Source organism: Dicentrarchus labrax, unplaced genomic scaffold, assembly GCF_905237075.1.
Source record: "Dicentrarchus labrax unplaced genomic scaffold, dlabrax2021, whole genome shotgun sequence".
Lineage (NCBI taxonomy): Eukaryota > Metazoa > Chordata > Actinopteri > Moronidae > Dicentrarchus > Dicentrarchus labrax.
This window is the reverse complement of record NW_026136703.1, coordinates 2,807,634-2,821,071: the sequence shown is the minus strand read 5'-3', so window position 1 is coordinate 2,821,071 and position 13,438 is coordinate 2,807,634. Positions and strand designations below refer to the sequence as shown.

At 38.8% G+C, this 13,438-nt stretch overlaps 1 protein-coding gene and 1 long non-coding RNA gene across 2 annotated transcripts in view; both read left to right on the top strand.

Annotated features, from left to right (window-relative positions):
- Positions 1-13,438, top strand: part of LOC127354591 (uncharacterized) — a 235,707-nt gene that overhangs the window by 31,404 nt on the left and 190,865 nt on the right. The gene's annotated exons all lie outside the window — the stretch shown is intronic.
- The window catches only part of gabra2a (gamma-aminobutyric acid type A receptor subunit alpha2a), a 46,190-nt gene that overhangs the window by 8,282 nt on the left and 24,470 nt on the right, over positions 1-13,438 (top strand). Inside the window, exon 4 of the mRNA XM_051384039.1 lies at positions 5,715-5,782. Within this exon, the coding sequence (XP_051239999.1) occupies positions 5,715-5,782 (68 nt within the window). The remainder of the gene's footprint in view (positions 1-5,714; positions 5,783-13,438) is intronic.

Here is a 13,438-nt window from a genome sequence, read left to right as displayed (position 1 = left end):
TAACTTTTTGTGTAATTTATGCAGTTATGGTAACACTTTATAATGAATCAGATACTTAACTATTAACACTAATATGTATGACTCGTGATGATTTCATGCATGAATTAATGTGTTTATGATATGGGACCAAATTAGCAGGATTCCAGTGACATAAAAGTTTATTTCAGGACGATGTATTTACTCAGCCTCAAATGCAAGATTCTGTAAGTTATGAAAACGATATATTAGGTGAGTTTTTGAAAACAATCCCTAAATCAGGCTTTGGAAGAATTGTGACCAGTAGTAAATATGACATGTTTGGTATTTCTGTGCTGACATTTCTAGTTACTTATCAGTCGACAGTATGCTGAACTTAATAAATCTGTGATAAGGTAAAATAATATTGGCTCAGTCTATGTATCTGTTGGGTTGTGATGACCATGAGCCAATTTATTGCTATGCATCATCATACAGATTGAAGATGCACACTTCATTCCTTACCAGCAGTCAGTAGATCCATGTTCTTGCTGGAATAGTCTTGTAAACTGTGGTAGTGTGCATCTAATAGGGAATTATATTTTTTAAAAGCTTCTATTGAGGTTTTCCAACAAAGCTTGGCATGTCTGATGTCATATTTTATGACGTTGTCAACCTATAAATACAATTCTTGAACACAGCAATCGGTTCGAATGGGAAAGAGCCACATTGCCCGGATTTTATGTGAATGGCTACAGCTGAAGCCACACCATCCTATCAGCCGTGTGTAGCTCAGCCTCGGTCAGTCAGACAGAGAGCAGAGAAATGGAGATAGCAATGTAACGTGCATGACGTGAATGTTGATTTAGAATTCACCTGCCAATGTTATGAATTAAGTTTTGAACTATTTGTTACAGCCCATCTAATAATGCAATTATTAATATAATTGTAAATTATTTGTAATATTTTTTTAACACAATATTTACATATTACGTGTTTAGAACTGGAGCAGGACTTCTCAAAACTAGTGGAGTGGTGGAAAAAACTAACATTAAGTTAAAGTGTCCACCATGTCATATAGTGACTGTGTATTTGAGGGTTAGAGTCAAGATTTCCCAGTAAATTGTGAGATTAGTTTTGAAGCTCTCTAGTACACACTCTGTATTACTGTAGCTGATGCTCCTAACCCCCCAGACAATGTATCACAGTCCTTGACACCATCACTCATGAATGACACCCCAAATACTTGAACCCCTCCACTTTGACCCAGTAACTGAAGTGGTCCAGCTTCTATATAAAGCTGTTAGGCCACTGGAATACCAGGGCATATTGTAGTCTATAGGGGTCGCATTGAGTTACCCATAAAACAGCATCCATACACATGCTTAAAATAAAATCAATGTTTCTCTTATGTTGTTCTGCAGACAAAGGACCTCCCGGAGGGGCTGCGAGCCGAGCTGCTGCTAAAGTAACTTAAGATCCAGACGTCCAATAACTAAAATCCTTCATCGGCACAAAAATGTAGTGTTTAAAATGACCAAGTTCTTAAAAGTGTATCGTACAAATGTGGCTTATAATACTGGTCAACAATAAGGGTTTTTCAATGGCTGATGCCGATGGACAATATATCATTTCGATATCAAAACAAAGAACATAATGTATTATTCTATTATATTCTACAGGACATTCAGATTTACAGTAGGATGTATGAGAGTTATAGTACAGGGCTCGAAACCAACTCGTTTAACTCACCCCTTGTGAGTTAAACATAGTTTAACAGCAGCCACACTGACAAGGCTGAACTCATGAATGCACTAAGAACCCCGGCACAGACCTTTGGTACAAATTCATATAACTACAAACTACAGCAAACTCAGCTTTAAATGTACTCTTATGTCCCCTCCAGCACTCTGCACAGTTTACAGTTTTCAGTGCAGTGTCAGGACATGTCAACCATTTATTACAACAATAAGCATGTTTTGGTGGTGTGGCTCTGGTCATCTCTAGAACAAATCTGAGCAGCTTGACACCAACAGTCCCTGTGCTCAGTTTCAGCATGCTGTCCATACTCAGTCATCCAACATGTGCTTCTTTCTGACTGTCAAGAACAAATGAATCTGTGTGTGTTGGCGGAAGGTCATGTGTGGGTGTGTAGGTATCAACAATCTTAAGATTAAGTTTTTTCTTATAGTGTAGGTGTGTGTTTGATAGATGTGGTGATCTTCCCATGGAGGAATTATAGTTTGTGTTCAAGCTACAGCTCCGATGACATTTAGGAGTCATACAAGTGAAAAGAAACAATTTTTATCCTTGCGGAGAGTAGAGTAAATGATGTCTGTTCCACCTTCAGCACCCCAGGCAGTGCGAGACTGACAGATTACTGCAACGTTCCTGCTGTATATGTAATTTATGTTTGCCGGCTCTACAGTCTCTCCGCGCAAGATGAAATGTGGCTGCTCACTCTTCATTTATACCTCAACTCCAGTAAGTAGGAAGTCAGAGACATGATGAAGCAGAGGGATCACACAGTTAACATCATCCTGGAGATGCATGGTAGACACAGCTGGGAACAGAGTTGTGTCTCAGATCACTGAAATGCATTTTAAAACCAAGTGATTCTTTTCTACAGGAAATTCAGGCATATGTTTACAGCAGGATGCATGAGAGTTATAGAACAGGGCTCGAAACTAACTTTTTCACCACCTTCTCAAAACTCAAAAAGGGGAGCGCTAACATCGTTCCACAGCAGCCACACTGATGAGGCTGCCTGAGGATGTGCCTGAAGACATTTTTTGTCATCGACCTTGTGAGCACAGATATTGGCTAATGCTGATTATGTCAAAATGCCAGATAGTTGGCCCGATTAACAGGTGGGCCGATGGCTATCACTAGTGTTGTTTTTGGCAGCCTGTTTTAATTTTAGTTTTAGTCTAGTCTTTGTGTCAAACTGTCATTTTAGTTTTTATTAGTTTTAGTCACGTTTATACTCTTTTTAGTCTAGTCAAGTTTCAGTCGACTAAAAGTCAGAGCATTTTAGTCTTATCAGGGCTCCAGAGTGTGACCAGTTTGTGTGACGCTGCCCGGGTGAAAACATAAATTTATTTCGCAAGCGCATCATCTCTCTGTGTTCTCCTGTGACCGAATTCACACTCATGGTAGGATCATATCGTGTTCTAAACCAATAAGAGACAGAACTCGGGCGGGTCGTTGCCTCTGATTGGCTGTGGTCCTGTTCCTGTAAGTTGTGTGTGTTTAAAAATTGAGCGCGACCTGAGTGCGAGACTAGCTTACTAACTGAAACGGAAAAATAAAATAAACGCGACAAAACGAAAACGAAAATTAAGAGAGGCAGAAATGTTGAAAGTTTTTTCATTAAGAAAACCAAGCCTACAACCAGCCCTTCTACTATAATCCCATCCATCCCCACTACTGAGAGTCCATCCCGTCAAGATATGGAGCCCTCGGTCCCTGGTGAGATACCAAGCCCCGGTCCTTCGGCGACAGCATCAGACTCAGAACCAGAGGAGGAGACAACCGAGTCTGGATAGAGCCCGGCTCCGAGACCCAAATTAAAAAGGCCAAAATATATTCCTTCAGACAGGACTGGCTGAAACAATTTCCCTGGCTGAGGTACAACAAAGGACGTAACACAATGCACTGCGTGTACTGTCAGGAGTGCGGTCAGAATATGGACGGAAATAGTGCATTCGTGAGCGGGTCAACTACATTTTGTATCGAAACTTTAAAAAAACATAACATGTCTAAAAAACACACGATATGCCGTGACAAGCGTGTAGAGAAAGTGGCTACTCTCCCAGCTGCATTTCAGCGGCAGGTAGTAGTAATCAGGTCCTCTTTTATTTGGAAATGTTTTATTTTGCTTAGCGTTTTAGTTTGAAATGTTCAATTTCAGCTCAGTGAAGCAATTAAAACACTTTATTTTTCTTTTTATATATAATTGTGCTTCAAATAAAGACAAGCATTTCTCTACACCTTATTCTTGTTTAAAAATCATTCACATTCTATGAAAGTTATGGAGAGCAATAAAAAGGTGACCTTATGGCGTTAAAGTATAAATTAAAATGAAAAATTTGGGTGCACCTAAATTTTGTGCTGGTGCACCTAAAAAAAAAAAAATTAGGCGCACCAGTGCAACCAATGCAAACATTTAGTCTGGAGCCCTGCTTATTTTAGTCAGAATTATCCATGACTATCTTCGTCTAGTTTTAGTCAATGAAAATTGTATTATAGTTTCTTTTTAGTAATGCAATTCTATTTAGCCCAGTTAATATAGTACAAGTACCTAGTATAGTATAGACAAAACCAAAATTTTCTTTAAGTCACCCATTCCTCAAGTCAAACAAGGTTATCTTATTATTATATTATTGTTACCTTATAGACTCAAGAATACATTCAATTCCAGACACGGAAGACGCTCTGACTTGAATTTACAACATATTTATTTTACCTACCAAACATGTACTAAGAAGTACACACACATACATTTAAATAAAATAAATAAATAAAATAGCTTCAAATGACAATGCCAGAAAAAATTTACATTACATTCAAGTTTAACTTAAAGAGAAACAAGGTGCTTGATTGCTCGAGCTACAATAACATAATAAAAAAGTGCCAATAAAATGTGTGTGTCTGTGACTAACGTTAACCCACCGCAGCTGCATCTTCTAAATAATGCCGCGAGTGGGGATTGAGGAAGTGACGTAGCAGAACAAACAGAAATATTGCAAAATTATAATAATAGCGAGACGAAATAACGTTATAACATTTCGTCTCGTCCCGTTTTGGTCAACGAAAATGGATAAAAAATATTTTAGCAGAGTTTTTATTTTGCAAACCACATTTAGTCCCGTTTTTATTCGTCAACAATATTGCATTATATATTTGATATAGTTTTCGTCACATGACCACCATTTACGTTGCGTCTCGTCTCGTTTCCGTCACGTGATAAAGGTCTGTTGACGACGATATTTAGTCATAATTTTCGTTTTAGATATCACTAGCCAGGGCTCAGTTCCTCAGAACCGAGTGGACCCTCCTAAACACTACCTGCCCCATACCAAACACACAGAAATAGTCTGACCTATCTGGTAAATATAGTAGCGCATATAGCAGCCAGCTGTTTTATTGGATTTTGTGGAGACCAAAAACAGAGCTAAAAGAGAATAAACATTCCCCGGGGACAAACACACCTCACACAACAATGCTAATGTTGCTCTGTGTCTGTCTGATATGTAAGTAGGCTGTTTGCTAACATGTTTACCACATGAAATATGGTTTTGTGTCATTGTTTGGTTTATAACTTGTTTACACTCTGCCCAAATGGCCAACAAAAATGAGAAAATATCCCTGATATTGTCATGGGGGTTATCTCAGCTTGGGCTTGGAGACTAAAAATTAATAACACAACATCTGCGTTACAAACTGAAGGTATGGAGTTTCAAAGCGGTGGGTGTTTACCAGTCTTAGAGGGTTTAATGAAATATCCAATTAACTTGTATTATGTGAAATGTAGGATCCCATGTTCTTGGAGCTTGACCTACATTAGGCACTAAAAGTCAGGATATGTCAGCCTCTTACATTGTGACCATTCCTTTTTTGATGTCTTTCAAGTGGGCCGACCTCTTGGAAGTATAATCATGAATAGGAGAGTCAATTTTCCTAACTCGAGTGTCTACGTTGTGCTTTTATTATGTACTAGGATTTTCTACAATTAATTTTATTCTCTGTCTTCTCAGACCGAGTAACGGAAGTGAAGACTGACATCTACGTGACCAGCTTTGGTCCAGTGTCTGACACAGATATGGTAAGTCTCACACCTCACCTCACAGTGAACCATCTTCTCAGGACCCAAGATAACACACACAAAGTGTGAAACAAAAAATGGCTTCAGTGTCCTCGAAAGCCTCGACTGCACACTTCAAGCAGTCTAAATAAATGTGAGGTTTCAAACACATATTGCTTGTTTTTGACAAAAGCTTTAGGTTTTTGGCTTTGGCTGTGAACAAGGAACTTGACAAACTGACAGTTTGTTATATCTGGGAGCCTCTGAGAGTCTGACAGCTAAAAATATGAAGAAATGTGTGTGTCTGAGAAAGTAAATATATCAGGAGGATCGTGCTTATTTGGAAAGACAATCAAATTCCTAGTAAACATGAAATGTCGGTATGTTTTGAGAAAGGTTCATATCAAAAGCAAATCAGTCACTGTGGCTGCAAGTTCAGTTAGATGTCAGTGACAGTTGGTTGATTAATGAGTGTTTCATGGTACTGATCTGGTATTAATGTCAGTATAATGACTTAGTAACAGGGATTTGGGTCTAATTTAATCAGCTTCATGTTATAAGATTAAAAAAATCATGGCAACCACTGCATCTTCTCAACTTCATACTGAATCAGTTCTGCTGTTTTGAAAGGTCAAGAAGTTTGCTAGGTCCAACAGAACTGCAATGTCTTTCATGCATGTTACACAGAATGGTCATGATGGTGAAACTTATAAACAGCTGTATCGGGAAAACCTTATTTTGACACCTTTGAACCCAGAAGTGGGACCAAGTCATTGTTTTGCAAGTCACAAGTCTCAAGTACTCAAGTAAAGAAGGCATAATGTGCCCACTGTGTAGTTTCTGTATGCAAATTATATTACCTTCGGTATTATTTCCAACTGGCACTCAGTAATGTAACGTAACGTTAGTTCTTTGTGGTTCTCTCTTGCAACATGACTGAACGCTGTCAGATTGGTTCAAACAAAATGGATCTATTAAGCGAATTAAGCATCGACTTGCTTTGAATGAATAGTGTTAACGTTAGCTGATTCAGAAAATGAATTGATTCCTAGAATAGTTTTTAAATAACACACTTTTTAATCTTTGGGTTTAGGTATCAAATCTTCAGTATCAAGTCCAAGTGAAGTCACAAGTCATTGGTGTCGAAGTCCAAGTCACGTCTAAAGTGTAAATTAAATTTGTGACTAGAGTCTGACTTGAGTCTCCACACCTGCTCTTTAGAGTCAGTGGAAAGTTGCAAATACATGATAACACTATCCTAAAACTATCAGAGATAAATGACTGAGGCCAAGGAAACACACTTTGCCATTTCATTTTTTGGTGATCCTGAAGAACTATTAACAAATGCCACTGCACAATCTTGCCAGAGATTAACATTACCATACATAAACTACTCTGTTACTGTGTTTACTCCTGTATGGTGCTGAGAAGGTATTGTACAGTGGGTTTTTTAAAGCACTTCATTTTTTATATAAACAGCTGCATGCTGCTGGAAATGACGCTATGAGTGCGTTGAGGCAGAACCAAAAAAGTAAAGTCATAGATGAGCTCTCTCTGCAGACTCTGTGATAATTCTCTGTGTGCGCATCACTACGAGCATAAAGTACATATAGTGATCTGTTTTAATTGAAACATATTGATTTTAGCAGCTTTTAAACTGATGGCCCAATGCTAGTTCTGACAGTTGACACGGACGTTACAATAAATATTAATTCCTCAGATGATTCCTCTTCATTGTGGTGACCATTACTCTACTGCCACTTTCAAAGGTTCTCCTTTACCAACATCTTTTGTCCATAACTAGGTTCTGTGTCTTGGAAACTCATGGCTGAACAGTCCTTAAATTTACTATGGATGTTCCCCAGAGGAAGTCTTGTTCTCATTAACTCATTCAACCTGTGTTAGCACAAAACACAACATCATAGCAATATGAGAGCAATAAAACTCCATGTGAATAGAATTGACTTCAATTTAAAATTAAAAAGTGGAACACTAAATGTCACTGTGATGCAATCTCTAGAGTGACAGTTTAAACCGAACCAACTACAAAAAACAAAGTCAAACACAAGACTTGTGTCCAGGACTCCTGAAGAAATCTGACTCTAAGCCGACACGGTCCTTCATAAAATCTCAGGGTTGACTTGCTGGGGCAGCTCAGATGTAATTACACACATCCAGCAGATAAAATCTTCCAGACAGAGACCTGTCAGCTCAGTTTGTCCTGTTGCTATTGGAAACCCAGCCACTCTAACCAGAAGAGAGATGACATGGCAAGGGTCAGACTATGTTATTAAAAATCTGATCCGATCGTCCACTGCCTTGCAGCTCTGATATGGAGACGTTTGATGGATTACACATTAAACATATTAATGATCATTATCATATATTGGCTTTCCATTGTAAACCCCATTCTGTAATGATTCTAATGTAGCATTTTGATGGGATGGCACATATTGTAGTCCTGCATGCCGTTTTATGATTGGAATGATGTTACAATCGTAGCTACCAAGTCTGGCAGCAACACATAGTCAGCTGGGTTTTGTTCCCAGTTGGGACAGATTTCAAACCTGGCTACCAATCACAAGGTTTCTGCAGGTTTCAACAGGTTAAATGTAATACCGAAGGCCATCATTAATGCAATTACATTTTACATCCATACTGGCCAACGAAGTATGAAGGATATGAAGGAAAATCAGTATTGGTTCCATGTTGGGGAATTTTCAAGTAATCTGGAAAAGAAAATATGAATGAATGCTTTTTTTCATCCACTACTGTTCCATGATTATACGGAGTTAGTTCACCAAGATAAACAGTAGTTGGCACCAATTGTCTGCCAACTTTCTGGTGCCCTTTTCAGTTTTTTTGCCCCTCCATGTCAAACAACCTGAGTCTGCCACTACCAACTTGTTTAAACTTAAGTTGGATTTCTACTGAAGCAATGATTTAACAGCAGTCTCGCAATTGGTAGGTTTTGATTTTTAATTCAGCGCCTTATTTCACTGTGTATATCACCACTGCAACACCAAACACATACAGAGGTGCACCCCACTGTATTTATATACTTCCACATCCTCATTGTGTTATAGAGTGACAATGGGAGAGTTCTCCATGTCTGATTACTGAATACAGCTGTGCAATCAACATGTTTACATTCTTTCAGAGGCCAGGAATCTCAGTGAGGAGGAGCTTTTCTGCAGAGGTGCCTTTGTTACTGAAAAGCAACCGATTACTGTGTTTTTCTTGAATTTGCTTCATGCTGTCCTCACTCTTAATTATCTCCACTGCCATCAGAACCTTGTAGGAGAAAATAAGCAGTAGACTGATCACAGTTCTTGTGCTTTCCAGCTAATATCGCTCTATATGCCATAGCTCTGACATGTAGATATATTTTGAGGTGTGTTGCTACAGTGGCTACATGTGTAGACTCCATATTAGTGCTGCACTCAAATCAAGATTTTCCTAATGGACTGCGAGTGGATGGGTTTGGGGTGCAGGTCCACTTGGCGTTGGTATTTTGTTATGTCATGTGCTTGTGGTTCCTGCTTTTTCTTTTTAGGGCCAAAGCAGCAGCTGCTGTGAGGACCCTATTGACACGCAAGGGAATTGTTATTTTTCTGCCAAAAGCATTCTTGAAGGTCACAACATGCTTGAAAAACTCATAAAATGCGGCACAAAATTCAACAGGCAAAATCACTTGACAGCGCCCCCTAAACTCAGCCCCTGAGTCACATTTTACCGATATGTATGAAAATCAGTATGCCCATGTGTCATGACCAGACAAATAAAAAAGCATCTTGGACCCATACCCTAAACCCAACAGGAAATCGGCCATCTTGGATTTAGTGGTAATTTTTGGCAATTTCGCGTGTTATATTTTAATGAACTCCGATTGGCTCAACTTCAGATTTGGTTAGCGCAATCTAACGACCACCATGATTTAAAGTTGTGCTATTTGTAGAATTTCGGTACATCGGCACGATTCTTGCCAATACACAGCCCTATTACCTAGCAATCGTCATTGCATTTCTGCATATGACAAAAATACCAAAGAAAATGTTTATTTTATCATTGGATAATTTTTTTACAGTTTATAGTTTATATAAACATATCATATATATATTTTTTATTATTAACTATTTAGTTTGCCTTTTCAAAGGCCCATAGCAAATTGTAACATTTTTGACCACCTTTGAGCACAGGTGTATTTCCAAAGTGGCAATCTGAATCACTCGCAAGGGCCCGTCTCCATCCTACACATTGTTGGAGGCCCCCCACACCCCAGTGCAACCCCACTGCCTGCCTGCACTTTACGCCCCTGGGGTTAACACAGATTTTTTCAAGCATGTTAAAATGGTAACAGCGGAATATCAGCATCCAGTGTGCGGACAGGGACAGCCCTCAGTTAACTCCAACTCATGCACACACACATTACAATCACACACACAAACACACTCCCACACAAACACGCTCCTTCCTGCCTTAAAAGCTTTCCCCAGTTTTTTCCAGCACAATCCCAGCCACCCAACCCCCTCACCCCCCTCCACCCCACCTGGCCCTTCTCAAATATTTAAGTGGCATAGAAGCGAGGGGCAGAGGGATGGAAGTGGTCATGATCGAGACAGCACCTTCAAAAGGAAGAAAAAAGAGAGATGGCCTCATGTTTAATTCATGCCATGTCTCCATCAAACTTGCAGCAGATAATTTCACTCCACCACAGTGTCTATCTTTTCTCTGCCTTTGATAGCTCGGTTCTGATACACACATACACACGCGTCTCCCACGCAAGGACACACACACACACACACACACACACACACACACACACACACACACACACACACACACACACACACACACACCCATCTTCCCTTTCCCTGATAGATTGGACGACCCCCTGCTGCTCCCTCTGCCTCGTTGTTTGCGAAGGTTTTCTCATTGTTGGATTATAATGTCCTGTCTGTGCTCCTCACGCAAACACTGTGAAAGCAAAAAATACAGCAAGACGCTTCAGACACCTAATACACCTGCTTATTTCGTATGCTGAATTATCCATTCTGATTGGCAGATGCAGACTTTCTAAAGCCCTCCATTTTTAAATGACACTGCTGTTTTACATAAAATGTTGCTCCAGCTGAAATTACATTGCTTTTTTTTCTGTGGGCTACAGCATGCATATCTGCTCTGTAAATCATTTGTCCTGTGGTGTCCCTAAGAAATTAGAAACCAAAAGGGAGACAGTTATATATCCTAGTTTTGCATTAATTTTAAGGAATACCATTAGAACTCTAATAGGTCAACTTCTATAAATACCCGATTATCCATCCAATAGTTGGTCTCCAGTAGTGCTGGGCGATATACCAAATGCCATAAGTATTTTAATTATCTGTACTCATTTACTGCGGTATTACTACTAGTACTGCCATGATAAAGAAAAATGTGCAACAAATCGTTTGTCGCTTGTGCAGTAGAACATTTGACGAATATCTCAAACCCACTTCTGGTTTAAGCCCCGCTCATTCCGTGTACAGATATGAATATTTAGAATATTTAAAGGCTCAGTCAGTACTGTGAAACTGGCAGAAACTTCAAAAATACCATGATACAAACTTTTAGTCGTATCACCCAGTACTAGTTTGCCCCCTGAGAAAATTAAAATGACTATGATATAAATCTGTGCATTTTAATGCATTTTGAGAGTAACAATGATTAATGTCAGTGCCTACACATAGATGAAAATTGTACTGTAGCCTACTGCCCAGTGTGTCATTCAAGGGATGGATTTTAAATTCGGCCACCAAAAATGGTGTGTTCATTAGAAAGGAAGAAAGAGATGCTGGAATGGAAGGGATGTTCCACAGATTCAAGGAGGTTGTATATCGATTGTTGTTGAAAGGCCTACTGTGTCTTAAAAATATGACAGTACATACTATGCAGTTTTTAACATAAAAAGAAGAGGAATTTCTCATTATTGGACTTTACGTGAACAACTAACATTAGCTGTTCTGCTAACGTCTCCTTCTGATCTAACTTACAAACAAACATCTTGTCCTGCACCCTAGCTTGTGGGGAGCCACCAAACAAGCATTCACCGGGGAAAAGTTCCACACCTGGTTAGATGCTGCTGTACTCTTCAATACTACGACACGCTGTCTGCACGACACGCAGGCTACCACGCTACAGTTTTGTCTGCTTTGTCTCTCGTTCCCTGCGGTGCAACACCGGCACTCAGGCTGCCAGCTGCTGTCAGTCAAACACAGACAAGGACACGCCCCTCCAGCTGCTAAGACAAAAAAAAAAAAAGACATTTCCCCAAAGAAAGATATTTCTTTATTTTCTTTCTTCCTTCTTTCTTTAATCATAAAATTACCAATACATTTAAAAAATACATTCACATTATTTTTGACTACAAAAAGGCATTACTTAATGTAATTTAACTTAATTTCCTCTTAACAAATAAGGATGTTTTTATCGATTTATTAGAGAGAGAGGTCTATTTTCTGTTTTTTCTATAGATCAACATTTTGGCACATTTTACCTTCTTTAGTATTGAAAATACAGTTTTGTAAGACTGCACATTTAAACCGGCACCTGTAATCTCTTCTTTGAGCATTTATTTATTCAGGTCTGTGCTTGAAGGGGAATTTCTTCAAGTCTGAGTATTTCGTTTTCTGTTTGTAAAGTGTGTGCATTCAGATAGATGTGTCTTCATGCAAGCCAATTGTGTTGATCTCAGAGATACTGACAAAACAATTAGCATGTTGTCAACATGTCAAATGTCTGCAATTCTCTGCCCTGCAGCCTGTAAAATTATGCTTGCAGGCACAAAACATGTTTACAGATACAGATCATAATGTTCTAACTTGCCTACAGTCTCTATTTTTTTATATTAGTTATTCTCTCTATTATCCTTTTTTTTCTATGTTTAATTGAATTTAAACTTACCAAGGCAAGAAATTTGCCTTGGTAAGTTGTATGTGAAAACCTAATACTGAAACATGGTCTTATAGAAAATAAAGTTAAATAAAACTGCATTTGAATTATGCAGCTTTCCCCTCCTTTCTTTAATGTTTACCTGTGATCCAGCTTCTCACTAGAACAGGAGTGTAATTCATATTACTAATATATTAAAAATGAAATCAAATGAAATTTGCACTGTACATTAGGGGAAGTGGGCCACTGTTGAACTTTAAAAGTCAGAGGAGTACAGCACACTGATGTTGGAAAGAAGGATACGGAGACTTGACCTATAAAGATGTTATAGAATGATAAATAATTAAGTGTTTCAGTATTAACACAGTGATGTCACATTTTCTTCCTGTTCTACTCGGTCCTCATTTTTTGCTGGTCCCATTAGTTTTGTTTTTATAAAATCAATAAACTCCGTAAGGTTGCTACGGATGATAAAACTCACGGTTCAGATTGTATCACCGTCACAGATTGGACCATGGCTGCACATATTTCTGAGAAATAAGCATCATAATGATCTATTTCAACAACAACAACTATGCCCAGTTTCCCAGTTACAACATTAGTCACAACCTACAGAGGTTTAACCCCCCCCACACACACACACAAAAAAAAAAGACCTACAGTGTCCTGCTTCTACTGGATCCCACAAGATTCAAGGTTTTAGCTTCTGGTTGAATCCACCAGGCGAAAAAACAGCTCTTTGACAAA